At 38.1% G+C, this 26,680-nt stretch overlaps 2 protein-coding genes across 3 annotated transcripts in view; one reads left to right on the forward strand and one right to left on the reverse strand.

Annotated features, from left to right (window-relative positions):
- The window catches only part of LOC127846350 (tetratricopeptide repeat protein 5-like), an 89,868-nt gene that overhangs the window by 26,849 nt on the left and 36,339 nt on the right, over positions 1 to 26,680 (forward strand). Inside the window, exon 1 of one of the 2 annotated variants that reach the window (XM_052377525.1) lies at positions 25,504 to 25,578. The exons of the other annotated variant lie outside the window; for it this stretch is intronic. Coding sequence (XP_052233485.1) covers positions 25,537 to 25,578 — 42 coding nt within the window. The 5' untranslated portion in view covers positions 25,504 to 25,536. Of the gene's footprint in view, positions 1 to 25,503; positions 25,579 to 26,680 lie in introns of those variants that run through there. 2 annotated transcript variants of the gene reach the window in all.
- On the reverse strand, positions 9,723 to 15,141 carry LOC127846351 (uncharacterized). Its single transcript, XM_052377527.1, has 4 exons — positions 15,008 to 15,141; positions 13,893 to 13,977; positions 12,027 to 12,208; positions 9,723 to 11,172 (listed from the first exon to the last, which is right to left on the reverse strand). Exons 1-4 carry the CDS (start codon positions 15,008 to 15,010, stop codon positions 10,849 to 10,851), a joined length of 594 nt encoding a protein of 197 aa, XP_052233487.1. The 5' UTR covers positions 15,011 to 15,141; the 3' UTR covers positions 9,723 to 10,848.

Consider the following 26,680-nt stretch of genomic DNA (forward strand, 5'->3'; position numbering starts at 1 on the left):
GTATTCACCATGTGCAAATGTCTTGTTGTCTGTATAACTCTCTCTATGAGCTCCAAGTAAAAAGCATTTGAATTTGCACAACAACTTGTATTTTAGTTTTTAATTTTGTGTTGGACATTACAATTGTTTTGAAACTTAAGATTAGTGTTGGGGCATTACACTTCTTTTAAAATGTTTATTTGTGATTATTATTTTTTTCAGTTTGGCAGACAAACATGCTGATCAAAAAGAATGTGTACCACAGGGGCCAGTGTTTCCCATTGAGTGATGACAAGAAAAGAAGAGATTGAGAAAATTGTTACAATCATATTTTAGTCCCTACATTTATAGTGTACAGCTCAATGTATTGAACCGGTTGTTGTAGAATATATGGAGATACATTTGAACATTATAACATTATATATAAGATGATATTGTCAAAAGCATATGAAATAAAAAGTATAAAAAGGTCAAAACAGTAAACCTTGTGTTTACAGTGGACAGGTTTAAAGTGGAAGTGACTAGTTAATTGTTGATCATAAGCTGCACTGATGGAAAAATAGTGGGAAATTACTATCTAGAAAACTGTTTAACGTACGACAACAGTTGGTGGAACTTCATAAATGACCGTATGTAACAGGGCTGGGCAGTTTTCCTTATATAGCTATAGTGAAACCTTTTGAACACTAGTGAAGTCACTGTTTTTTTTTCCAATCTTCATGCATTTTGGTCGAATATTTGTTCAATGATGGCTCAGTCCAGTTTCGAAATTTTTATGTCTATTCAAAAACATATCCACTAGAGCACGAGGCAATTGTCTTTATATGGCTATAATGAAACCTTGTAAATTCTCTAGAAGTGACATTTTAGCCATATCTCCATAAATTTTGGTCAGAATATTTATTCTAATGATAGCTCAGTTGTCGAGTTTGTAACTGGTTCCGGTTTGTAGACTAACATGGCTGCCAGTGGACATGACAGTTTTCTTATGTGCTAGAGTAGAACCTTGTTAACACACAATTGGCCTTTTTTATGTGCATTTTCATGAAAGATGATCAGAGCATTGGCCCAATGTAATCTCAGCTGACTTTGAAACTGGATCACATAACGTCAAAAAGTGGGTCAAAATGTCAAATTGAAAAAAGCTTGTAAACACTTGAAGTTGCATTTAAAATTGTGTTCCTTTTTTATGTCCCCCACTATAGTAGTGGGGGACATATTGTTTTGCCCTGTCTGTTTGGTTGGTCTGTTGGTTGGCTGGTTTGCGCCAACTTTAACATTTGCAATAACTTTTGCAATATTGATGATAGGAACTTGATATTTTGCATGCATATGTATCTCATGGAGCTGCACATTTTGAGTGGTGAAAGGTCAAGGTCATCTTTCAAGGTCAAAGGACAAATATATGGGTCAAAATCGCTCATTTAATGTACACTTTTGCAGTATTTCAATATTCAAGATAGCAACTTGATATTTGGCATGCTTGTGTATCTTCATTGAGCTGCACAATTTGAGTGGTGAAAGGTTAAGTTCATCCTTCAAGGTCAGATGTCAAATATATGTGTCCAAAATCGCTCATTTTATTATACTTTTGCAATATTGAAGATAGCAACTTGATATTTGGCATGCATGTGTATCTCATGGATCTGCACATTTTGAGTGGTGAAAGGTCAAGGTCATCCTTCAAGGTCAGAGGTCGAATATATGTGGCCCAAATCGCTTATTTTATGAATACTTTTTCTATATTGAAGATAGCAACTTGATATTTGGCATAAATGTGTATCTCATTGAGCTGCACATTTTTAGTGGTGAAAGGTCAAGGTCATCCTTCAAGGTCAAATATATGGGTCAAAATTGATCATGTAATGTCACTTCTGCAATATTGAAGCTAGCAATTTTATATTTGAAATGCATGTGTATCTCATGGAGCTGCACATTTTGAGTGGTGAAGGGTCAAGGTCATCCTACAAGGTCAAACGTCATATAGGGGGGACATTGTGTTTCACAAACACATCTTGTTTAAAGTTTGTCAAAACATTTGCTGTAATGATAAGCAAAGTCAAGTTTATAAATAATAATTTGTCTACAAATTACATATTTTTCATTAAGTTCATTTATTATTCTAAACTACACCCTCTCAGAATAGTTTAGTTTCTTCTGGTCACAGTTGAGCACCTTAGGGCTCTTGTTCTATAATTTGATTGTTTTGGAAAATTGTCATTTTGCCAAAATGTGAGCAAGTCCAAATTTAATTAACCCTGCTTTGTAGTATCTTGTTTTCCTTATATGTTAAAAGTGGAAAATTATCTATGAATCTGACTGCAAAGATATTTGGTATTCAGCAAAGCATCGTGTAAATGTAGTAAAACTAAACACAATTGTGTTAGCATAAAACTGGCCATGCCATGGGGGTCAAATTGTTAATACAGACTTGTAGGAAAATTTTTATCCGTTAAATATATTTGTGTACATAATGATTAGCTTTTTTCCTTCAACTTATCGCTTTCATGGTGTAAAGAAAACATGCCGACTTACTAAGTAAGTCGGAGATCTGGGTTTGATTCCCAGTGAAAGTCAAGTCACAAGGAAAAATGCTTATTGTTGGAAGGATTTATTAGTAAGATTTTTTTCTTTGCTCGTTCAGTTACAAATAACAGCAAATGATCTGAAAGTATTTGTTTATAACGTAGAAGTTAGTGTCATGAATAGTAAATTGGAATAATGCACTTAATAGAAACTTTACATATTGTATATAAGACTAAAATACGCAGAAATGAAATACCAGTAGCATTATTATACATTTTAATACCCCCACAAACGAAGTTTGTCGGTCCGTCTGCCTGTCTTGTCTGTCGGTCCGTATTAAGTGTCCGCTCTCTAATTCAAGTTGTTTTTACCCGATCTTCACCAAACTTGGTCAGATGTTGTATCTATATGATGTCTAGGTCAAGTTCGAATATGGGTAATGCCGGGTCAAAATCAAGGCCAAGGGGTCACTTAGTGCGTTTTAAACTTTGAGCATGGTTGTCCACTCTCTAATTATGCACCCCTTCGAAGAAGAGGGGGTATATTGTTTTCCACATGTCGGTCGGTCGGTCCGTCCATCAGATGGTTTCCGGATGATAACTTGAGAACGCTTAGGCCTAGGATCATGAAACTTCATTGGTACATTGATCATGACTGGCAGATGACCCATCTTGATTTTCAGGTTACTAGGTCAAGGTCACAGTTATTCCAAATAATAAAATGGTTTCAGGAAGGTAACTCAAGAATGCTTAGGCCTAGGATCATGAAACTAAGGATCATGAAACTTCATAGGAACATTGATCATGACTGGCAGATGACCCCTATTGATTTTCAGGTCAACGGTCACAGTGACAAAAACGTTTTCACACAATGGCTGCCTCTACAACTGACAGCCCATATGGGGGGCATGCATGTTTTACAAACAGCCATTGTATATACTACTACCCCATGCTCGTATATAAGTAATGTCGTATCAAGCCAGTACTATACTAGCGAGTCATGTATCGGATATATCCTACTACCCATGCTCGTATATAAGTAATGCCGTATCAAGCCAGTACTATACTAGCGAGTTATATAGCGGGTATATCCTCCTACCCCATGCTCGTATATAAGTAATGCCGTATCAAGCCAGTACTATACTAGCGAGTCATATACCGGATATATCCTACTACCCCATGCTCGTACATTAGTAATGCCGTATCAAGCCGGTACTATACTAGCGAGTCATAGCGGGTATATACTACTACCCCATGCTTATATATAAGTAATGCCGTACCAAGCCAGTACTATACTAGCGAGTCATATACCGGGTATACCCTACTACCCCATGTTCGTATATAAGTAATGCCGTATCAAGCCAGTACTATACTAGCGAGTAATATAGCGGGTATATCCTACTACCCCATGCTGGTATATAAGTAATACTGTATCAAGCCAGTACTATACTAGCGAGTTATGTACCGGGTATATCCTACTACCCCATGCTGGTATATAAGTAATGCCGTATCAAGCCAGCACTATACTAGCGAGTTATGTACCGGGTATATCCTACTACCCCATGCTGGTAAACGAGTCTTATACCGGGTATATCCAACTACCCCATGCTCGTATAAGTAATGCCGTATCAAGCCAGTACTATATTAGCGAGTTATATACCGGGTATATCCTACTACCCCATGGTCGTATATAAGTAATGCCGTATCAAGCCAGTACTATAATAGCGAGTCATATACCGGGTATACCCTACTACCCTATGCTCGTATATAAGTAATGCCGTATCAAGCCAGTACTATACTAGCGAGTCATATACCGGATATATCCTACTACCCCATGCTCGTATAAAAGTAATGCCGTATCAAGCCAGTACTATACTAGCGAGTCATATACCGGATATATCCTACTACCCCATGCTCGTATATAAGTAATGCCGTATCAAGCCAGTACTATACTAGCGAGTCATATACCGGATATATCCTACTACCCCATGCTCGTATATAAGTAATGCCGTATCAAGCCAGTACTATACTAGCGAGTTATATAGCGGGTATATCCTACTACCCCATGCTCGTATATAAGTAATGCCGTATCAAGCCAGTACTATACTAGCGAGTCATATACCGGGTATATCCTACTACCCCATGCCTTTATATTAGTAATGCCGTATCAAGCCAGTACTATACTAGCGAGTCATATACCGGATATATCCTACTACCCCATGCTCGTATATTAGTAATGCCGTATCAAGCCAGTACTATACTAGCGAGTTATATAGCGGGTATATCCTACTACCCCATGCTCGTATATAAGTAATGCCGTATCAAGCCAGTACTATACTAGCGAGTCATATACCGGGTATATCCTACTACCCCATGTCTTTATATTAGTAATGCCGTATCAAGCCAGTACTATACTAGCGAGTCATATACCGGATATATCCTACTACCCCATGCTCGTATATTAGTAATGCCGTATCAAGCCAGTACTATACTAGCGAGTTATATAGCGGGTATATCCTACTACCCCATGCTCGTATATAAGTAATGCCGTATCAAGCCAGTACTATACTAGCGAGTCATATACCGGGTATATCCTACTACCCCATGCCTTTATATAAGTAATGCCGTATCAAGCCAGTACTAAACTAGCGAGTCATATACCGGATATATCCTACTACCCCATGCTCGTATATTAGTAATGCCGTATCAAGCCAGTACTATACTAGCGAGTCATAGCAGGTATATCCTACTACCCCTTGCTCGTATATAAGTAATGCCGTATCCAGCCAGTACTATACCAGCGAGTCATATACCGGGTATATCCTACTACCCCATGCCTTTATATAAGTAATGCCGTATCAAGCCGGTACTAAACTAGCGAGTTATATAGCGGGTATATCCTACTACCCCATGCTCGTATATAAGTAATGTCGTTTCAAGCCAGTACTATACTAGCGAGTTATATACCGGGTATTACCTTCTACCCCATGCTGGTATAAAAGTAATGCCGTATCAAGCCGGTACTATACTAGCGAGTTATATAACGGGTATATCCTACTACCCCATACTCGTATATAAGTAATGCCGTATCAAGCCAGTACTTTACTAGCGAGTCATATACCGGAAATATCCTACTACCCCATGCTCGTATACCCGGTATAAGTAATGCCGTATCAAGCCAGTACTATACTAGCGAGTCATAGCGGGTATATATTACTACCCCATGCTCGTATATAAGTAATGCCGTTTCAAGCCAGTACTATACTAGCGAGTCATATACCGGGTATACCCTACTACCCCATGCTCGTATATAAGTAATGCCGTATCAAGCCAGTACTATACTAACGAGTCATATACCGGGTATATCCTACTACCCCATGCTCGTATAAAAGTAATGCCGTATCAAGCCAGTACTATACTAGCGAGCCATAGCGGGTATATACTACTACCCCATGATCGTATGTAAGTAATGCCGTACCAACCCAGGACTATACTAGCGAGTCATATACCGGGTATATCCTAATACCCCATGCCTTTATATAAGTAATGCCGCATCAAGCCAGTACCATACTAGCGAGTTGTATACCGGGTATATTCTACAACCCCATGCTGGTATATAAGTAATGCCGTATCAAACCGGTACTATACTAGCGAGTTATATAGCGGGTATATCCTACTACCCCATGCTCATTATAAGTAATGCCGTATCAAGCCAGTACTATATTAGCGAGTTATATAGCGGGTATATTCTACTACCCCATGCTCGTATATAAGTAATGCCGTATCAAACCGGTACTATACTAGAGAGTCATAGCGGGTATATACTACTACCCCATGCTCGTATATAAGTAATGCCGTATCCAGCCGGTACTGTACTAGCAAGCTATATACCGGATATATCCTACTACCCAATGCTGGTATATAAGTAATGCCGTATCAAGCCGGTACTATACTAACGAGTCATATACCGGGTATATCCTACTACCCCATGCTCGTATATACGTAATGCCGTATCAAGCCAGTACTATACTAACGAGTCATATACCGGGTATATCTTACTACCCCATGCTCGTATAAAAGTAATGCCGTATCAAGCCAGTACTATACTAGCGAGCCATAGCGGGTATATACTACTACCCCATGCTCGTATGTAAGTAATGCCGTACCAACCCAGGACTATACTAGCGAGTCATATACCGGGTATATCCTACTACCCCATGCCTTTATATAAGTAATGCCGTATCAAGCCAGTACCATACTAGCGAGTTGTATACCGGGTATATTCTACAACCCCATGCTGGTATATAAGTAATGCCGTATCAAACCGGTACTATACTAGCGAGTTATATAGCGGGTATATCCTACTACCCCATGCTCATTATAAGTAATGCCGTATCAAGCCAGTACTATATTAGCGAGTTATATAGCGGGTATATTCTACTACCCCATGCTCGTATATAAGTAATGCCGTAGTATCAAACCGGTACTATACTAGAGAGTCATAGCGGGTATATACTACTACCCCATGCTCGTATATAAGTAATGCCGTATCCAGCCGGTACTGTACTAGCAAGCTATATACCGGATATATCCTACTACCCAATGCTGGTATATAAGTAATGCCGTATCAAGCCGGTACTATACTAACGAGTCATATACCGGGTATATCCTACTACCCCATGCTCGTATATACGTAATGCCGTATCAAGCCAGTACTATACTAGCGAGTTATATACCGGGTAGATCCTACTACCCATGCTCGTATATAAGTAATGCCGTTTCAAGCCAGTACTATACTAGCGAGTTATATACCGGGTATATCCTACTACCCATTCTCGTATATAAGTAATGCCGTATCAAGCCAGTACTATACTAGCGAGTCATGTACCGGATATATCCTACTACCCCATGCTCGTATATAAGTAATGCCGTACCAAGCCAGTACTATACTAGCGAGTTATATAGCGGGTATATCCTACTACCCCATGCTCGTATATAAGTAATGCCGTATCAAGCCAGTACTATACTAGCGAGCTATATACCGGATATATCCTAATACCCAATGCTCGTATATAAGTAATGCCGTATCAAGCCTGTACTATACTAGCGAGTTATATAGCGGTATATACTACTATCCCATCCTGTTATAAGTAATACCGTATTAGTTACACTGTTTGTAACTGATGGTGTATGAGAGCGAAGCTCGAGAAGGGAACTGAGGGTGTATATCCTATACACAATCAGTTACTAACTGTGTATCCATTATATCTCAACCGATTACTCGGGGTGTATGGAAATTTCTCAGGGTGTATGGAAAATACACAATGGGCACATGGCCTCTCAAAGCAAATCGAATCAGGTCATTTTTGTAGGAGGCGAGTTATACCTTACTACCCTATGCTCGTATAAGTAATGCCGTATCACATCAGTTGTATTTTTGACGTCATTTAGTATTATACAGGATAGTCATATAGCGGGTATTTCCTATAACCCCCAAGTACGTACTGTTAATGCTATATCAAACCTGTTATATTCCTAATTTCACAAAGCGGGTATAACCGACTAACCCAGGCTCAAGTTTGCCAAGCGGTATCTACCCAGTAATATTCTATATGTCATTATGCGGGGATACCTGACTATCGTATGTTCGTATTTAAGTGATGCTGTAGCACATTAGTTCAACACTCACAAGTCATACCAAGGGTATATAGGGTTAGGGCAACTAAACCTAATCATATTGTTCACTGCTCGCCTGCATGGTCTGTTCTTCTAAAAGCCATGTAAGAAACACAATCATTCTGCTGTGTGCATATTTTGATCAAATTAATGAATGCTAGTTCGGTTGTTCGGCGTAGCTGTCTTACCAAGCTTTTCACATTAAATACCCTTTATCAACAAACAATTAAATGATGGGGAAATTTCACGCCTGTAGACCCGAATGAATGAATCAGAATATTTTAATTATTGATTTCAGAGAAATCACCCACAGCATTGGCCAAATCACTGCGGAAATCCGGACTTCTTCATGCACGTTTTTGACCTAACAACAATCACTGCGAAATAGCGCAGACCGTGTTTGACTTACGCTGGCCGCATACGCATTAAGACCTATTTTCGCAAGACGCGACTATAAGTGTGATTTGGTTGTGTTGAAAGTACACTGTGCATGTATGAACTATTTACATCTCATTGCGATGGCGATATAATAAATTCATAATAAGTCTGGTGAGGCCACATATGATCACATGTAGTATATTTTTATCTAAGGACAAAATTGTTCGGTTTGAATATACGTGCACTTTATAAGAAACACATCATGCGGTGGATATGCGACAATTAAACCTTTATTCTCTATTTAAATATTTATAAACGTGAATATACGACTTGCTTTAACGATACAAGCGTTAATTCGTTACTGATAGGATCATGCGGCAGCAATGAATAGGACACTCCTCGTGTAAGTAATCATCATAGTCTAGGGACCCTTCAGGTTTCGCATCGTAAAAAGTGTGACCCAGTAATATTGCTTAAAATGGTTGAGCTAACTTAATTTTCATCTTTTCTCGTGCTCTTTAATTACCCACATATTTAGGTCTGGTTGAAGTACTTTTACTTCCCACAGAGCAATTCGGTTCAAATTACTAATAACAACAATACACATTTTTAGCTTTATTTCAAATGTGAACATATTTATTTAACGCAGACGTGTACATAATGTTAACACAGAACAAGGGCTGTTTGTAAAACATGCATGCCCCCCTATGGGCTGTCAGTTGTAGTGGCAGCCATTGTGAATACGTTTTTGTCACTGTGAACTTGACTTTTGACCTAGTGACCTGAAAATCAATAGGGGTCATCTGCCAGTCATGATCAATGTACTTGAGAAGTTTCATGATCATAGACCTAAGTATTCTTGAGCTATCAACAGGAAACCATTAAACTGTTTTGAGTCACTATGACCTTAATCCTTGACCTAGTGACCTGAAAATCAATAGGGGTCTTCTGCCAGTCATTATCAATGTACCTATGAAGGGGGTCATCTGCCAGTCATTATCAATGTACCTATGATTTTTTTATTTTATGATCCTAGGCGTAAGCATTTATGAGTTATCATCCGGAAACCATTTTTCTATTTCGAGTCACTGTGACCTTGGCTTTTGACTTAGTGACCTGAAAATCAATAGAGGTCATCTGCGAGTCATCATCAATGTACCTATGAAGTTTCATGATCCTAGGCGTAAGCGTTCTTGAGTTATCATCCGGAAACCATTTTACTATTTCGAGATCAATAAACCTATGAAGTTTCATGATCCTAGGCCAAAGCGTTCTTGAGTTATCATCAGGAAACCATCTGGTGGACCAACCAACTGACATGTGCAAAACAATATACCCCTCTTCTTCCAAGGGGGGCATAAATTTAATATTAATTTTTAGTAATCTAAATTAAATCAAAATTGCTAGATTGTATTTTCCGAGAAATTATCGGAAAACATCGTTAAAGTTAAAGGGTATCTGCCAGCTTATGCCATTAAAACACAAATGTTAAATGACAAAAGCTGTTGCCCGGTTCACGGCACGCGGAGCCTACCCTATTGTGAACCAAAATCTTTTTGTGTATTTCATCCTAGTAGTAACCTTGACATAGAACAGACACATTGGTTACTTTTATGAAACAATTCTTATAAAACTTGGTATACTAATTGCGACATTGTTGCCCATTTGTCCGTCAGTCCATGTCCGAATAGTAGCTAAAATTGAGAAAACTCAGTAAGATTTCATGAAACTTAATATTCACATAATTTTTAAATACACAAAATAATACATTGACCATTTTAATTTTGTGATAAAACTTGGTTTACAAATGAACTCAGAAGAGCAATGTGATATTTATTTTGTCCCTACCGTTTTCACATGAAGGGATTTACGGTTGACCCACTGTCCATCGGTCTGTCAGTCAAATAAACCTGGATCTGGTTACAATGTTTTCCTAAGATTTCACCAGGTTACCTACTTTTTGGACACACTCAACCCAGGCTTACTCAACCAAGATGAGCATGTCGATCAGGTTTCATCAACATTGAGTCGAAAAAAGCCTGGTTTCTTCCATCACCTGATGATCCTCTAACACAGCAAGTCAATCCTCGAATGTCCGAAATATGTTCTGGTTCTTATAGTGGCAGACAAAAATAAGACCTATGATTTTAAGTAAATTTGTTGTGTTCATATATACATTAATTATTCCAACTATTTTTTTAGCTCGTATATGTTGTTATACAATTGTATTAAACATGGCCATTTAAGTCTTTCATAAGATTCTAACTAAACAAATGAGTTTTAATTTCTTTTAAAACTCTTGATGCAAGCAAACGATGAACGGCAGTATTGGGGGAAAAAAACTGGCAGACAATATGTATTTGACCATCAAAACTAGAGAAGACTGAGATAAAGATATGCAGAAAATGAAGCAACACCAGTTCATACACAGTGCTAAACTCACATCATAGAGATGTTTAAGTTCATGGATTTCAAGACTATTAAAGCTCAGGACTTTGGTACAGTCTCCCCATCTACAGCATTTCTCTTGAACCACATGAGAGATGATATGTGCATCTTGCTGTCCTATGGAGTGGAAGTCTTCCTTGCAGGATATCCATTTGCACGAATACTCCTATAACAAGCAACTTTGTAAACTGCAGATTGGAAGCCAAAGTCAATTAACTTACAGTGTCCACATTTTTAAATTTAGTTATAATCGTTGACTAAGTTTTTCACAAATGTTATTTTTGATTGAAATGTTAATGAAAAGGCAAACAAAAGAGATTTACTGTGAAATAAGTCAATGGAGATAAGCCTACTAATAGCTCTTGGTGTGTATTGTGGATTTCACCATGATTTGTTTAACTCTATTTTTGTTTTATTTATCTATATATTGATATTTTCTATGAGTTCTTTACGCAGATACACATCTAATCAGAGCCTCTGTTAATGTAATAAAAGTATGTTACTGTTCTGTTCTTCTGTTAATAACTAATCTAAAAAGAAAGAAAACAAGTAAATTTGCACTATTGTATGAATATGGCATACACTTATTTTTCCATGTTGAAATCTTATTAAATTCATGATATGAAGCCCTAAAATGTTTGTAACAAACAGATGGATGGACTGACAGACTGCCGATGGAAAACGCCAACACTATATCTCTCTGGCTTTGGAAAGGATAATGATTCAACAGAAAGTAGAAATCATCAATAAAAACTTGATGCATCTAAGTTAACTTAGCAATTAGTGAGTTCAATATGTCCTTTAACTGAACAAAAAACAGATGTTTCAAAAACTTAACATGATTTGTCATTTGTTGCAAATATTAAGAAGCACTTACAGGTCCTGGGTTTCAATCACCAACATATGATAAAATAGTTCTCAGTAACAAAAGGCACAAAAATGCAAGAAAAAAATCACTTTAATGTTAAAATAAATATATATAGTTATTCAATAAACGATGTATATTTTGTCATAAAGTACCGGTCCTGGATTTTTCTCAACATCATTTAAGAGCATCAACATCTGCTGGGACAGGTTAACATGTTGTTGAATACACAGCTGTATCATGATGTAATGAAGACCACCTTGTCCACACATACGACCCAGAATCATCAGCCCAAACATCTTGATCCACATGGTGGGTGGGAAATGTTTGTATGTTCCTAAAGAACAAAACATGTTAATGATTTATCATTTCAAGTATAAAAGGCAAGCCTTAAAATTCTTAGAAAGCTTTAACATCTGAAGGTTAATATCACCCTGGCTGTGCAGATCTTGGTAATATACCCATTTAAAAAACATTCCTTAAAGCCACACACCTTGAAATGAAATATCTGGCATAGTAAATTTGGATATAAATAAGAAACATATTTTATCTTTGCCAATTAGAATATATCTGGTGGTTGCAAGGTAGAAATCCGTCTTTCTTGTGCTTTAAAACTTAAAAATAATTGTGTTTCTCGAATTGAACATGTACGTATACAAATCATACATTCAGTTTTAAAATATAAAAAAATAAATTACTTGCTAACTAGGCTATAGATTTAATGACAATTTTGCACACTTTCAAATTGCATCTATATGTACTGAGTAACATGTATTTCATTTCAAGGTGTGTGGCTTTAATGTAATAAACAAGAGTGCTAAACTGTCACAAGATACACCCGTTTGAAGGTTTTGGACACCATGCTAAACGCTGGAAATGCACTAAGTGACCTAGTTTTCGACCCGGCATGACCTATATCTGAACTTGACTTAGATATCATTAAGACACAACTTCTGCCCGAATTTGGTGAAGATCGGATGAAAACTCTTTCAATTAAAGAGCTTACACCATGCTAAATCCTTGAAATGCACCCTGTGAACTAGTTTTTGACCCAGCATGACCCATATTTGAACTTGAACTAGATATTGTCTAGATACAACTTCTGACCACATTTGTTGAAGATCAGATGAAAACTACTTCAATAAGAGAGTGGACACCGTGCTAAATGCTTGAAATGCACTAAGTAACCTCGTGACCTAGTTTTTGACCTGGCGTGACCCATATTTGAACTTGACCTAGATAACATTTTGACACAATTTCTGACCAAATTTGGTGAAGATCGGATGATAACTACTTCAATTTGAGAGCGGACACCATGCTTAATCCTTGAAATGTACTAAGTGAACCCCTGACCTTGTTTTTGACCCGGCATGACCCATAATTGAACTTGACTTAGATATTGTCTAGATAAAACTTCTGAACAAAGTTTGTGAAGATAGGATGAAAACTACTTCAATTAGAGAGCAGACACCATGCGAAATGCATGAAATGCTCTAAGTGACCTCGTGACCTAGTTTTTGACCCGGCATATTCCATATTTGAACTTGACCTATATATCATTTACACACAACTTATGACCAAATTTGGTAAAGATCAGATGAAAACTACTCCAATTAGAGAGCCACCAATGCTAAATCCTTCAAATGCACTAAGTGACCCCGTGACCTAGTTTTTGACCTGGCATGACCCATATTCAAACTTGACCTAGATATTGTCTAGATACAACTTCTGACCAAGTTTGGTGAAGATCAGATGAAAACTATTTGAATTAGAGAGTGGACACTGTTATGGACGCCGCCGCCCGCCAAGGGTGAAACTATAATACGTCCCGTTTTTTCAAAACCGGCGTATAAAAATAAGTACTATCCCTCACAGGGTTCAGGTCACACAATTAACTTATAGACAATAGGCAATACTTAATTCATTCACTTCAAACTGTTTCTCTTGACAGATAACAAATGTTCAATCAAATTTTCATTCAAGATCATTTGGTTACAAATTTGAAATATACTAAAATTTGCCTTCATAATGGAAACTTCTATTTTCCAAGCATGCCTTCCACTTCCTTGAGCTGACTTCGTTGAGTTCATTATTAGCAGATGCAATCTGTAAGATTTACTTATAAATAACTCTAAAATAAGTGATTGTTACCCAAAAAATAAAAAAATATAAATTCTTTTGTCTAATTACACACTTTCACATACATAAATGTGACACACGCATAAAGGCCCATAACCATCCAATCAAAATATTCAGAAATAGAGGTGCTCATTATACTAACAGTAATGACTAAGTTTGTATACATGTATGTTTTTTCAACTATGTTTTGCAAAATATTCTCATGCAAACCAGGGTTTCCAATTTAATAAGCCACATGTACATTGCATGTAACAGGGGTAAGACAATGCTAACAAGAAATGTGGTTGTCAGAAACACAATGCCCCCTAATGCGCCACTTTGATTTTTTTTTTTACCTTTGACCTTTAAGGATGACCTTGATCTTTCACCACTCAAAATGTGCAGCTCCATGAGATACACATGCATGCCAAATATCAAGTTGCTACGTTCAATATTGCAAAAGTTATGAAGAAGGTTAAAGTTTTGGTTAAAGTTTTTGAATTATTTTTTTTGACCTTTGACCTTGAAGGATGACCTTGACTTTGACCTTTCACCACTCAAAATGTGCAGCTCCATGAGATACACATGCATGCCAAAAATCAAGTTGCTATGTTCAATATTGCAAAAGTTAATATGAAGGTTAAAGTTTTGGTTAAAGTTTTGGGGGACACACACACACACACACATGGACACATACAATGACAGACAGGCCAAAAACAATATACCCCCGATCTTTCGATCCGGGGGCATAAAAATAATCCTGGTTGTGTTTTTCAAGCAATCTAGCTAAAACAAAAAGGTTTAATAAAATAGAAAGATAAACTAAAATGAACATACCAGTTATATAGGGCTATAACTATCATATTGAGTATGTCAACACAAAATCGTGTAATTAGTTGCTAAAAGATACAGAAAGCTTTATATGGGAAAGTGCATGTGTTGACCTCCTTTTTTTGTTACTTTATTTGTACATAAAATGCTTGTCAAGCATACACAAGTTAGTGATTTAAAGTCATACCATTGGTGAGCCGATCAGCTTAATTTTACTCTCTTTTCCAGTCTCTGGTTGCTTGATGTGGCGACTGCAGAAGTGGCTCAGCAAAGCGTCTTCGTTGGAGCAAATAACCCTGCATTCTGGACACTGATTGTGCGCCTCCTTTAAATATAAAACTTTGTGAAACATAAAAATATATTAAACATTTATTTTTCATCATTTTAACCAATAAATACCTACTAAACAAGAACTTTGACATTAACTTAGATAAGAAAACATATATATTATTTTCAATTAAATTGTTAAACAAGAGCTGTCTCCGTAGGATGACGTATGCCCCCAATAAATGCTTTGATAGAAATTATGAGCATTTTTCGAACCCTAAATGTGGACCCTAAGGTCAAGGTCATGGGGTGAAAATTTGTGTGGGTATGGAAAGGCGTTGTCCATATACACATGCATATCAAATATGAATGTTACATCTGAAGCGACAAAAGAAGTTATGAGCATTTTTCGAAACCTAAACACAAAGTGTGACGGACAGACAGACATCAGACAAACAGACAGAAGGACAGTTCGATCACTATATGCCCTCCTTCGGCGGCATAAAAAAAGTTAATCCAGAAATGCAAAATAAGTCCCAAACTAGAGAGCGGACACCATACTTAATCCTTAAAATGCACGTAATGTAAGCAAGTAAGTTCAAATAACAATGTACACAATTTCAATACTTTCTTAAAGTTAGTTCAAATAACAATGAACACAATTTCAATATTTTCTTATCACTTAATCAATAATTATTATTTAAAAAAAAACATCCTGACAGTCCCCTCACATTTATGTGACTGAACTATCAGTCAAAAAAAACGTTTGTTAGCTAACAGGGAGATATCTGTTATGGGAGAAGGTTCAAAATATTTTTGCCATTTCTTATATCACACTGCAAGTGTCAGTGCTACTGGCTCTGGGCATTTTCTATTTTTATCAAACCACTAAATTCAATGTATTTTATTCAGAAAACTTTGCAAAAGACAACCTCAGTGTCTGGACTGACCTGATGCACCAAATCGCACAAGTCAGCTACATCTCTGAAATTATTTCAATACAATCATTTTCATTAATAAAAATAGATAACAAGAGCTGTCAGAGGACAGCGCCCTCGACTATTCGAGTGCTTGACAGTATAACGTAAGCCATCATGGGGAAATTGTTCATATTCAATAATTTATTAGATGATCTTTCAAAAATAAAAAAAGGAAAAAAAATAAAAATTTGGGGAGGGGGTAGGGGGGTTGAGAGGGGGGTATAACATGGGGTGTGGTCATTTATTAGACGATCTGACGATCTTTCAAAAATAAAAAAAGGAAAACAAAAAATTTGGGGGGGTGGGGGGGGGGGGCAGGGATTCTGGGTTGGGGCGTGGGGTATTGCAGTGCTGCAGCTAGGATTTAAAAAGGGCAGGGGGATTTTTTGTCAAAAGGGCACTTTGAACGCGCAGTATTTTGTCAAAAGGGCACTTTCGAGCGCGCGGGCGTTTCTAGAATGCTTCCTCATGCATGTTAATTTATGTGTTATCAATAATTGTAAGAATGAATTATTCCCATTGTCATTAAACAATTCAAATTTAATTACTACAATGAGGAATAAATTAATTACAATGTATTTTAATAAGAGATTATTAATCATCATATGTAAAAAAAAAATTAAAAAAAAAAAAAAAAAAATTAAGGGCAGGGGGGGCCCTAGGAAGGTCAGGGCGGAGGTTCGGGAGTGCAGGGCGGGGCGCCCTTCGATTGAGGCCTAGCTGGAGCACTGGTATTGCACGGGTGGAATCCATTGTGGTATTCAGGTAAGTGCTGTTTTGTCAAAGTATTAATAAAATCTTATCATAAATAAAGAAGTTATGTGAATTTAAGCAAAATGTCCAATTCTCAAAGTAAAAAAGGGGCCATAATTCTATCAAAATGCTTGATTCAGTGGTCTAATCTTGTTTATAGGTTGGGGTCATGTTGGTAAACAAGTATGCAAAATATAATAGCAATATGTCAAAGGACATAGGAAATATTTGGGGTAGTACGCAAACTTTAACATAGATTTATCAATGATATGCATATTCTGAGTATAAAAGGGGCCGTAATTCTATCAAAATGCTTGATTTAGTGGTCTCCTCTTGTTTGTAGGTTAAAGGTCATGTTGGTTAACAAGTATGCAATATAACAAAGCAATATGTTAAAGGACATAGGAAATATTTGGGGTAGTACGCACAATTTAACATAGATTTATCAATAATATGCATATTCTAAGTATAAAAGGGGCAATAAGTCTGTCAAAATGCTTGATACAGTGGTCTGCTCTTGTTTATAGGTTGGGATCATGTTGGTAAACAAGTATGCAAAATATGAAAGCAATATGTCAATGGACATTGAAAATATTTGAAGTAGTACGCAAACTTTAACATTTGCACGCTCACGGAAACGCCAACGCCGGGGTGAGTAGGATAGCTCCACTATATATATTTCATATATAATAGTCCAGCTAAAATACAGTCAACAATTAAAGAGTTGTTGTCACTGGGAATGTGATCTTGCATATATACACTTCATGTTGACAACATATTATTTTCAATTAAATTGTTAAACAAGATCTGTCTCCATAGGATGACGTATGCCCCCAATAAATGCTTTGATAGAAATTATGAGCATTTTTCGAAATCTGAATGCATTTTTTGAACCCTAAACACGGACCCTAAGGTCAAGGTCATGGGGTAAAAATTTGTGTGCGTATGGAAAGGCCTTGTCCATGTACACATGCATATCAAATATGAATGTTACATCTGAAGCGACAAAAGAAGTTATGAGCATTTTTCGAAACCTAAACACAAAGTAAGACGGACGGACAGACAGACATCAGATAAACAGACGGAAGGACAGTGCGATCACTATATGCCCTCCTTCGGCGGCATAAAAAACGTTAATTTAGAAATGCAAAATAAGTCCCAAACTAGAGAGCGAAAACCATACTTAATCCTTGAAATGCACTAAGTGACCCTGTGACCTAGTTTTTGACCAGGCATGACCCATATTCGAACATGACCTAGATGTTGTCTTGATACAACTTCTGACCAAGTTTGGTAAAGATCAGATGAAAACTACTTCAATTAGAGAGCAGACACCATGCTTAAACCTTAAAATGCACTAAGTGACCCCATGGTCTAGTTTTTGACCCGGCATGGCCCATATTCGAGCTTGACCTAGATATTGCCTAGATACAACTTCTGACCAAGTTTGGTAAAGATCAGATGAAAACTATTTGAATTAGAGAGCGGACAAGAAAAGTGTGACAGACAGACAGACAGTGCGAAAACTATATACCCTCTTTTCTTCGAAAGGGCATAAAAAATGTGGAGTAAAATATATACAAATGTGTTCTTTTTCTTTGCAGACTGACTTACCTATCAAAATAGTTACATAAACAAATATGTATAATTATATTGTTAATATTATGCGCATAAATAAAACATTTGCTATTTCATGTAAAATTAATTGTAGACAGCAAATAATGAAACAAGAAACCGTTTGAGACGGGTGATGCTCCACAAAGGTTTTTTTGTCACAATATTGCACTATATATTCAGATAAAAGGAAACGTCTTGAGGGGCATAACTTTGGACAAAATAATACAATGGATGGTTTAGTAACTTTAAAATTTCAAAGGGCCATAACTCTGTAAATAAATCATCTAACCAGAACCCACTAATAACATGCGCATCTCCTCAAGGTAGTTAAGCTTCCCATAAAGCTTTATTGTATTCCAGTCAGTAGTTGGGGAGAAATAGTCCGGACAAGAATTGCACTATATGTACAGTTATTAGAAAATTTCAAAGGGCCATAACTCTGTGAAAAATCATCCGACCATAACCGGCTTATAATATGCACATCTCCTGTTGGAAGTGAAGCTTCCCATAAAATTTCATTGAATTCATGTAATAAGTTGCTGAGAAATAGCTCGGACAAGAATTGCACTATATGTACAATGGAAAATTTCAAATGGCCATTACTCTGTGGAAAATCATCCGACGAGAACCGGCTGATAATATGCACATCTCCTGTTGGTAGTGAAGCTGTACAATCACTGACCTCTCGCCATGTTATGAAATATTTAAATATCAACCAATCAGAAGAAGGCATACGGTGTAATAGGCTGCGTTATCGATTAAAATCTACCTGCCGTATACAGCGGGCACAGCGATTGGAATTGAAAATGTGAGTAGTGTGTTGATTTAAATTGGTCAGGCGTGCAAAATTGAAAGAGTCATTACATAATTCTTACGGAACATTATTGAGAAATGAATTATCTACACAGGTATGTAAATATTATTGCAATCCGTTGATATTAACTGTCTGATATCGGGGCTTGAATGTTGCGCACCAAATTCCTTGCGCATCAATATAGACAAAGAAGGAAAACTCTCGCTATTAAAAAGATAGAGTGGACTATTGACGCCAAGAGTCTGCCAAAGAAAAAATCATCAAAAGACTCTTAAGGCGGCAATTTATATTGACTACTTTGAATCATACACTTTACAACGTCGAAATACACCAAATCACAATTAAAAGATAGCTATTGCAAGTTCAAAAACAAAACTGAAATATATAAGCGCCGAAATGACTTCTTGATCTCAAAACAAGGTCACAAAGTGAAACGTATACAATACCGGATCTCAACCGTTTGAAAGCTCGTGTGCAATCAAAAGTGGAGATTATTCCAACGATGTTTTTTTCTTGTTTCTCCATTCGGTACCCCTCGCACGTTATTTGATTACGCTTTCTTCATATATGGTCATATTACACTCATTCATAACGTTTATTTATAGATGTTTGTGTTATGACATATATGGTTATGATTACCATATAAGGTAAAGACGGCCAGGGACCAGAGTCGCTCTGCATCCACAGGAGAACTGACTAACTTTGCGTGTGTGTTTCAGAGTTTATTTACAGGTCCTACTGGCCTCTTCACGAGGTTACGGTAGCCCGACCTGCCCCTGTGACCTCTCAGGAGAAAAAGATTAATTTTAGAGTCAAAGTAGGTCAAATTTACCCCGGTTTCCCGGGTATTCGCCAAATACTTTAATTTTTAAAAGAGTTTGTTGCACGTTGGCCAATGAGACCTTAATGTGCTAGCTACCTAAAGGTGGTGATGAGGAGCGGATCCCGCCGAGTGTCCCGCACATTACTAATGTACAAGACACTCAGCGCGATCCACAACCCAACACCACCCGGTACATAGGACCCGGAACACACACACGTATCGCTCTCACACCCCCACTCATTACGGGTGGCGCGTATGAGAGCGCCACGCCCGTGCGTTCCGGGTTCCTTGGTGGTGATGTGTATGGTTGTGTATAGTGTGTGGTATGTGATTGTTGTGCATTTGTCTGGAGCGGAAGAGGAGGTGTCTGTCAGTAATTTACGGTCGTCGGTCAGTCGTGAAGGGTTGTATATTGTTGCAGTTCCCAGATCGCAGAACCCGCCGCCCCGCACAAGCGCACCCACGCCGAGCGAGCCCGAGCCCCCCCTCGCGCCCGCATACTGCCCCGGCCCGAGCACCCAACCGCCGAAGACCCCCGAGACAAGCACCCTCATCCACCCACTTGCTGCGCGCGACAACAAATCAGTCGAGAACCAACCATGGAGCCATCCAAAGCCCTATCCAGAGTCACCATCGTTCCTTCCCACCCGCCTGCCAAACATCCAGACCGTGTATCAAGCTGGGATGTATTAATTTTGCTGTTATGTTGTATTTGCTTTTATAATTGGATAGGTAAAGTAAATAAATGATCTAAAAACTCCGTTGATATATCATATGATTTATTTATGTTTGATGTTAATTTGTAAAACTCATGGTATTATAGATTATGTCCTGTGCTCTAGCTTTCATTTACCCAAGTGTGGTTGTTGTGCTCTCCGCCCCATGAGAGGTGTTAGTGGGGGTTCGAGCAGGATACAGGAAACGCCCCGATTCCAGAGGCGCCCCTGGTTCTTTTAAGTGCCCGGTGTATAGCACCGATACACTGCACCCTCGTTTAACGTCCCTCGCGGAGGACATATTAGTACATAGTGTTAGTATTGGTGTTTATATACATGTGTAGTTCTGCTGTTTTGTGCCATAGCTTGCGGTAACGTGGGCTCTCTCTGTTGTTATTTGGTATGTAGTTTGGATGTTATTGCGTAGGGTACTAGTTTTTGAAAGATCATGTATACGATGATAGAAGAAGGGGACTATGTTTGTTTGATTGGGCCGAGATGACTAGTTCGTTGGGGGCAGACAATCTTTTTGTAAATTCTTTCTTATTGATGTGTTAAGTGTCTTGTGAGACTGTGGTGTTGTAAGGGCCAGACTAGTTTTGATAGGTCATTTATTTGATTAAAGAAGAGAGGGGCTGAGTTTGAGTAAATTTGGTATTAGGGAGAGCGCACACGTTAGTGTTTCAGGTTATACAAGCAAAGACAGCATTCCTATGTGTTTGTGTAATATGCCAGGTTTAGTATTGTGGTCTGGTCTGGGGCATGTCGAGCTAAGGGCTCGAGCCGGCTACATAGGAGTATATAAAGGTTAGTGTACCAATGAACTGCAAACAGTAATTCTTTTCAGTATTTTTCAAGAGGGACGGCATGTAGCGTTTCTCGCTGAAGACATATTAGTATATAGTGTTAGTAATGGTACATATAGAGATCTGCTGCCTTGTGTCATATGTTATAGTAGCTTGGGCACTCTCTGTTGCTTTTTGGGGTAATGGTTGTATGTTGATTTGAGGGTCAGACTAGATTTTTGACAGATCATGTATTAGATGATAGAAGAGAGGGACTGAGTGTGTGTAAATGGACCAAGATGACTATTTTGTTTTGTGGGCTTTGACAATTTCGAGATTTTCTTTCCTTTTTCTGAGGTGATTGCCTGTGTCACTGTGGTGTTGTGAGGGCCAGACTTTGTTTTTGATAGATCATTTATTTGATGATAGAAGAGATGGGCTGTGGTTATGGTAGTTTGGTATTAGGAGAGTGAGCGCTTTACTGGTTCGGGTTATGTATGATATCAGAGGCAGCAGTTCTATTGGCTATTGTGGCTATTTCAATGGTTAGTAAATAAATGGACTGCAATGAGTTATTCTATCTATACACTGAGAAACAAATATACTAGTTATCATCACTTTTCTTTTTTTGGTAATCTTGGGTGGGTCGTGTCGACAGAGCCGCAGTGCGAGGAGGGGGCGCCTCACCACCCCAGCCGACACGCTCCATCCAACATTTTTTGTTTTTAAATATAATGCATATATAAAATGGTTTTGATATCTACATTTAAAGGGGTTGTACTGAAGGTTTCTCTATTGAGTTACCTGAGTGCGCACTTGATGCGGCTTCCGTCTCTGTGCGGAAGTGTAGTGTCTGCGTGCTTACCCCACTACCGTCGTCGTCGGCTGCTGCGTGCTGGGTGCAGCGACAAAAATTTAAAATACCGAGGACCAGCACAGGGGGGGGGGGAGGGTCTCGCGGAACCCGGATACTGTTAGCCCGATTTTTTGGTTTACAAAGGGGGGGGATTTTAGATTTGTCCATATCTTTACATAGTGGTTACAGATGTTCTTTTTTATTTTTATCAAGCGTACCTATCCGTCATTGATTCTGGTAGCGTGCCCTTAGCGTTAAGTTGCGTTTATGTTGTACGGTCGCAGTTGTTAACGAGACAGGCGGCCGATATATTACATGATTTGGTTGACAGTTATATGCGTGTGTGTGTATTTCAGAGTTTATTTACAGGTCCTACTGGCCTCTTCACGAGGTTATAGTAGCCCGACCTGCCCCTGTGACCTTTCAGGGGAGAAAGATTAATTTAGAGCCAAAGTAGGTCAAATTTACCCCGGCTTCCCGGGTATTCGCCAAAGAAATAATTTAGATCCAAATAGACCAGTGCACGGTGGCCAATGAGACCTTAATGTGCACTGGTAGTAAGACAATCTCAAAAGACAAATTCATGTCTGAACGCAGCACCGCTGCAGCACACAGCTCCGTCTTTATGGCCCACTTGTTGTCATCAGCCGTCGTCTTCATCCCCGAGACGGTTTCCCCAGCGCGTTGAGCGCACTAGGTACCGCCGCCCCGGGGTCCCTCTTTAAAGCCACCCCCTCGATGTTCTTGGGCTTCCCCCTCGCGCAGATGCGCAAGACCCAGGTCCGTCCCGTATGTCCCCCACACTGGTGGTCTTGCTGTCCCGCCGTCCCCGGCCCTCTTCAGACGGGACCTCTGGCAGGTCCGGGCCGGCGAACTCTCGACGATAAACAGCGGGTGACAAGTCCGCTGCATCTTGGAGAAGACAGCAATCCCAGCAGTGTAGAAGACGTCCGGCTCGAGGGTGACGGACTCTGCTGGATTAGCAGAGCCACCCGCAGAAGTTCCCCTCTATAAGGAAATATGTACAGGTGAGAAAATCTTCTGCGGGCGACTCTCGCCTCGGTCGCGAGTTATATGCCGATTTGCGCGTCATTATATACTGGCGAACAGAGCGCCATCTAGCCATCGGAAAGGCACGATCCGGAAACTACCGACGTTTGCGAATTCCCTCCGCACTCTACGGAGATTACCGATCAGCATTTCTCCTTCACTAACACAGAAACAAGCCGAATATACAGAATTTTAATAGAAACATTACTAAAATATAAAATGATGTACCTATGTATAATCAATTACTTTTAACCAGCCAATAAACTTACTGTATGAATTACAAGTTACAATTTCATATTGTTTACATGGCAAATGTAAAACTAAGGGAGGTAATTATACTGTAGCAGTGAGGAACGCATGGTATCTATTTCGACCACGAATCCTTTCGTCATATAAACAAAAACATTCAGCTGGTCTATACCAAAATATATTGGACGGTCGCGTATAACAAATGAAGAATGCCCATTGGATGAATTTATTGGATATAGAATAAAACTTTTTTTTGTCACTCCTGTAATTTCAGCTTTTTAGTATATAGTATATGACACCGATTGCATTATCGTTGCAGGTGTTAACTTCTTTATCAGTAAATATATCATAATATCACTGCGCTTTTCATACATCACGCGATTTGAGAAGTTGGTCAAACAAAAAGGATTGAACTGGGTCTTTAAATTCAATGGCTTCACATGAATTATAAGTGCTACGATACATCTCGTCATGATGGTCAAACATGCAAAATAAAAAAATACCAGTTAGCCATGTCATTTTTCGGCGTAAGCAGTATTAAGCCAGCTTTTCACCTTACCTGACCTTTGTAAGTGTCCAATAAAATTCAAATAAAATTTCCCGCGGCTAGGTACGAATGAATACACTTCATTTATTCCATTGGCTGATTTGAGTATACCACCAGAACATTGGAAACATATCCGTGTCTTTGTAACACTGTTTTACTGTATGAAACAATTTTATCTCTAATGAAAAGGCTTAATAGATAGAACAGTTTTACACTCAATTCTCGACATCAATACAGTTTGTGCGTGCACCTTTTATTTTCAGAGAATTACCAGCGCAAAAGCGTTTATACTTAAAGGCTTTATTCTCATATTTTGTACTTACTTCCATATTCCTGTCAACATGTTAACATGTACAAGTATAAAGAGCAGTGGAAGCGAGACCTCACTTTAATGCATTGCATTTCAACCCGCGAGGTATCGGGTCAATTCGCGGTTAGTGTGTGAATGTCCGAGTTTATATACAGGTCATCACCGGAGTTCACGGCCAGTAAAATAATCGTTATATAATCAAGACGCTATCCATGAACTAGGTGACCTGGAATGTTCTTAAGACCAGAAATATGTTAAATGAAGATATTCAGCAATATAATTATGGTATGTCAATAAAAGATTCTAAATGTGTTTTCAACAATACAATGATAAATACTATTTTTGATTAATTAAACAATAATTATTCCACCATATTTACTTATGTATTAAGCATGAGCGCGATGATTCTCGATACTGTTTATAATCAAATCAAATAGCAATGCCCGACAAACCACTATAACAGGTTTGTTCGAAGAACGCGCCGATAAATATGGATACTTCGGGTGTGGCCGGTTGACTCGTATGTTTTAATTTCACTTCCATTCTTCATTTAGTTTTCTGTTTTGTATCTAAAGGTTTATGACCAGCAATATGTAATAATGTTAAATAAGCCGCGAAAACTCCGCGTAACATCCAGTACTGCGTGTGATGCAGCTAAGAGCTGCACAGAAAAAGACATTCGCTATCCTTGATCTCATTCGTTGAACTATCAACGCCGTATATCTTTTTTAAAGATATTTCTTGTTTAATATGTTTACAATGTTTAAAAAACATGAACCTAAGTTATTGTGTCCAATAAAAAGTTGTAAAAAATAACAATCACAAACGGCATAACCAATGGCACGAAAATAATGATCAAGCGTTCTCTGCGACCGTTCTGATTCGACTCACAATATTATGATGGAGTGTGATACGGAGAGCGACGATTTTTACCCAAAACACAAACAAAATGGCTGACAAGAGCGAGTTGAAACCAGCAGACGAAGTTAAAGTTCGTATTTTGTAAAAATCTTACTGGTTTATGATCGATTAAGATTATAAAATTAGTTTTGTTCACGAATTTATGAGTTATGAGTGCATATATGTTATTTATCTGATTTCTGTAACATGATTTATGAAGATTTGAGTTATTTTTCGGATATTTTATTTTCGGATAAAAAACTCGTAGCATGTGTATCCGTACTATCGATCCTCTAAATGAAAATACCTTAATATTTAAGTGAAAAGATTGAAATACATTCATGTTATATACGTCAATCTATAGTTTAATGTGTATTATTCGACATACCAACAAAAACTGCATTAAAATTGTTCATGTTTTGCCAAAATACTGGCTAAACTAAGTGTAGTGATTTAAGGTCACTTCCAACTTGCTGTTGAGCTAGCTTTTCAGCGACGTGGTTAGAGTGTCTGACTACCACTCCGGAGGTCGTGGGTTTGATCCCCCATTGGAGCTCCTTATATTTGCAATATAAGCTTCATGTAGTAAGCAGTACCATGTACACCGCTTCTCTTAATATCGGCCCTTCTGATTGGTTGCTAAAGTTTGTTACTATGCCCATGTTCTTGTCTATAAATAGTTTGTTAATGGAAGAATGAAACTCTTCTTCATGTTTCTCTTAATTATTTTTTTTACAAATAAGCGGCTTATACAGCATTTGATAAACCTACTAATACATCTACATCGGTACGTTGACCAGTCAAACTTGACAATTACTCAACGGGTAGTGGCGCTTAATACAAGGGTAAGGAGATCAATAGAAAGATAGATGATATAAAAATAAAAGATGTGATACAAATTAAGTACAATATAATAGTATATATTCAGGGAATATAAGGTTAGAAGAGATAATACAGATAAAGTACACGATACTACATATTTAAATTAGGAATAATAAGGATAGATACATAGTAGAAGGAAAGTTAAAGAGAGATAATCCCAGCTGGTCATATGACCAGCTGGGAGTGAAACCCCTTGTTATGAATGCAGCGTCGCTAGTTCCCTCTTGAAGGATACCAAAGAGGGGGCCTCAGCTACTGTAGCTGGTAGTCTGCTAATAAACCAAAAACAAACTAACACAATTATGTGTATT

The sequence above is a fragment of the Dreissena polymorpha genome, chromosome 9 (assembly GCF_020536995.1).
Source record: "Dreissena polymorpha isolate Duluth1 chromosome 9, UMN_Dpol_1.0, whole genome shotgun sequence".
NCBI lineage: Eukaryota > Metazoa > Mollusca > Bivalvia > Myida > Dreissenidae > Dreissena > Dreissena polymorpha.

Bases quoted from the DNA above. Each gene is read 5' to 3' on its own strand.
- LOC127846351 (XM_052377527.1), bottom strand. The intron at 12,209-13,892 runs GCAAATTTTAGT...TTTGTTCTTTAG, and splicing joins TAGAAGTTTCCATTATGAAG to GAACATACAAACATTTCCCA. The intron at 11,173-12,026 runs GTACTTTATGAC...TGCTTGTTATAG, and splicing joins TTGAGAAAAATCCAGGACCG to GAGTATTCGTGCAAATGGAT.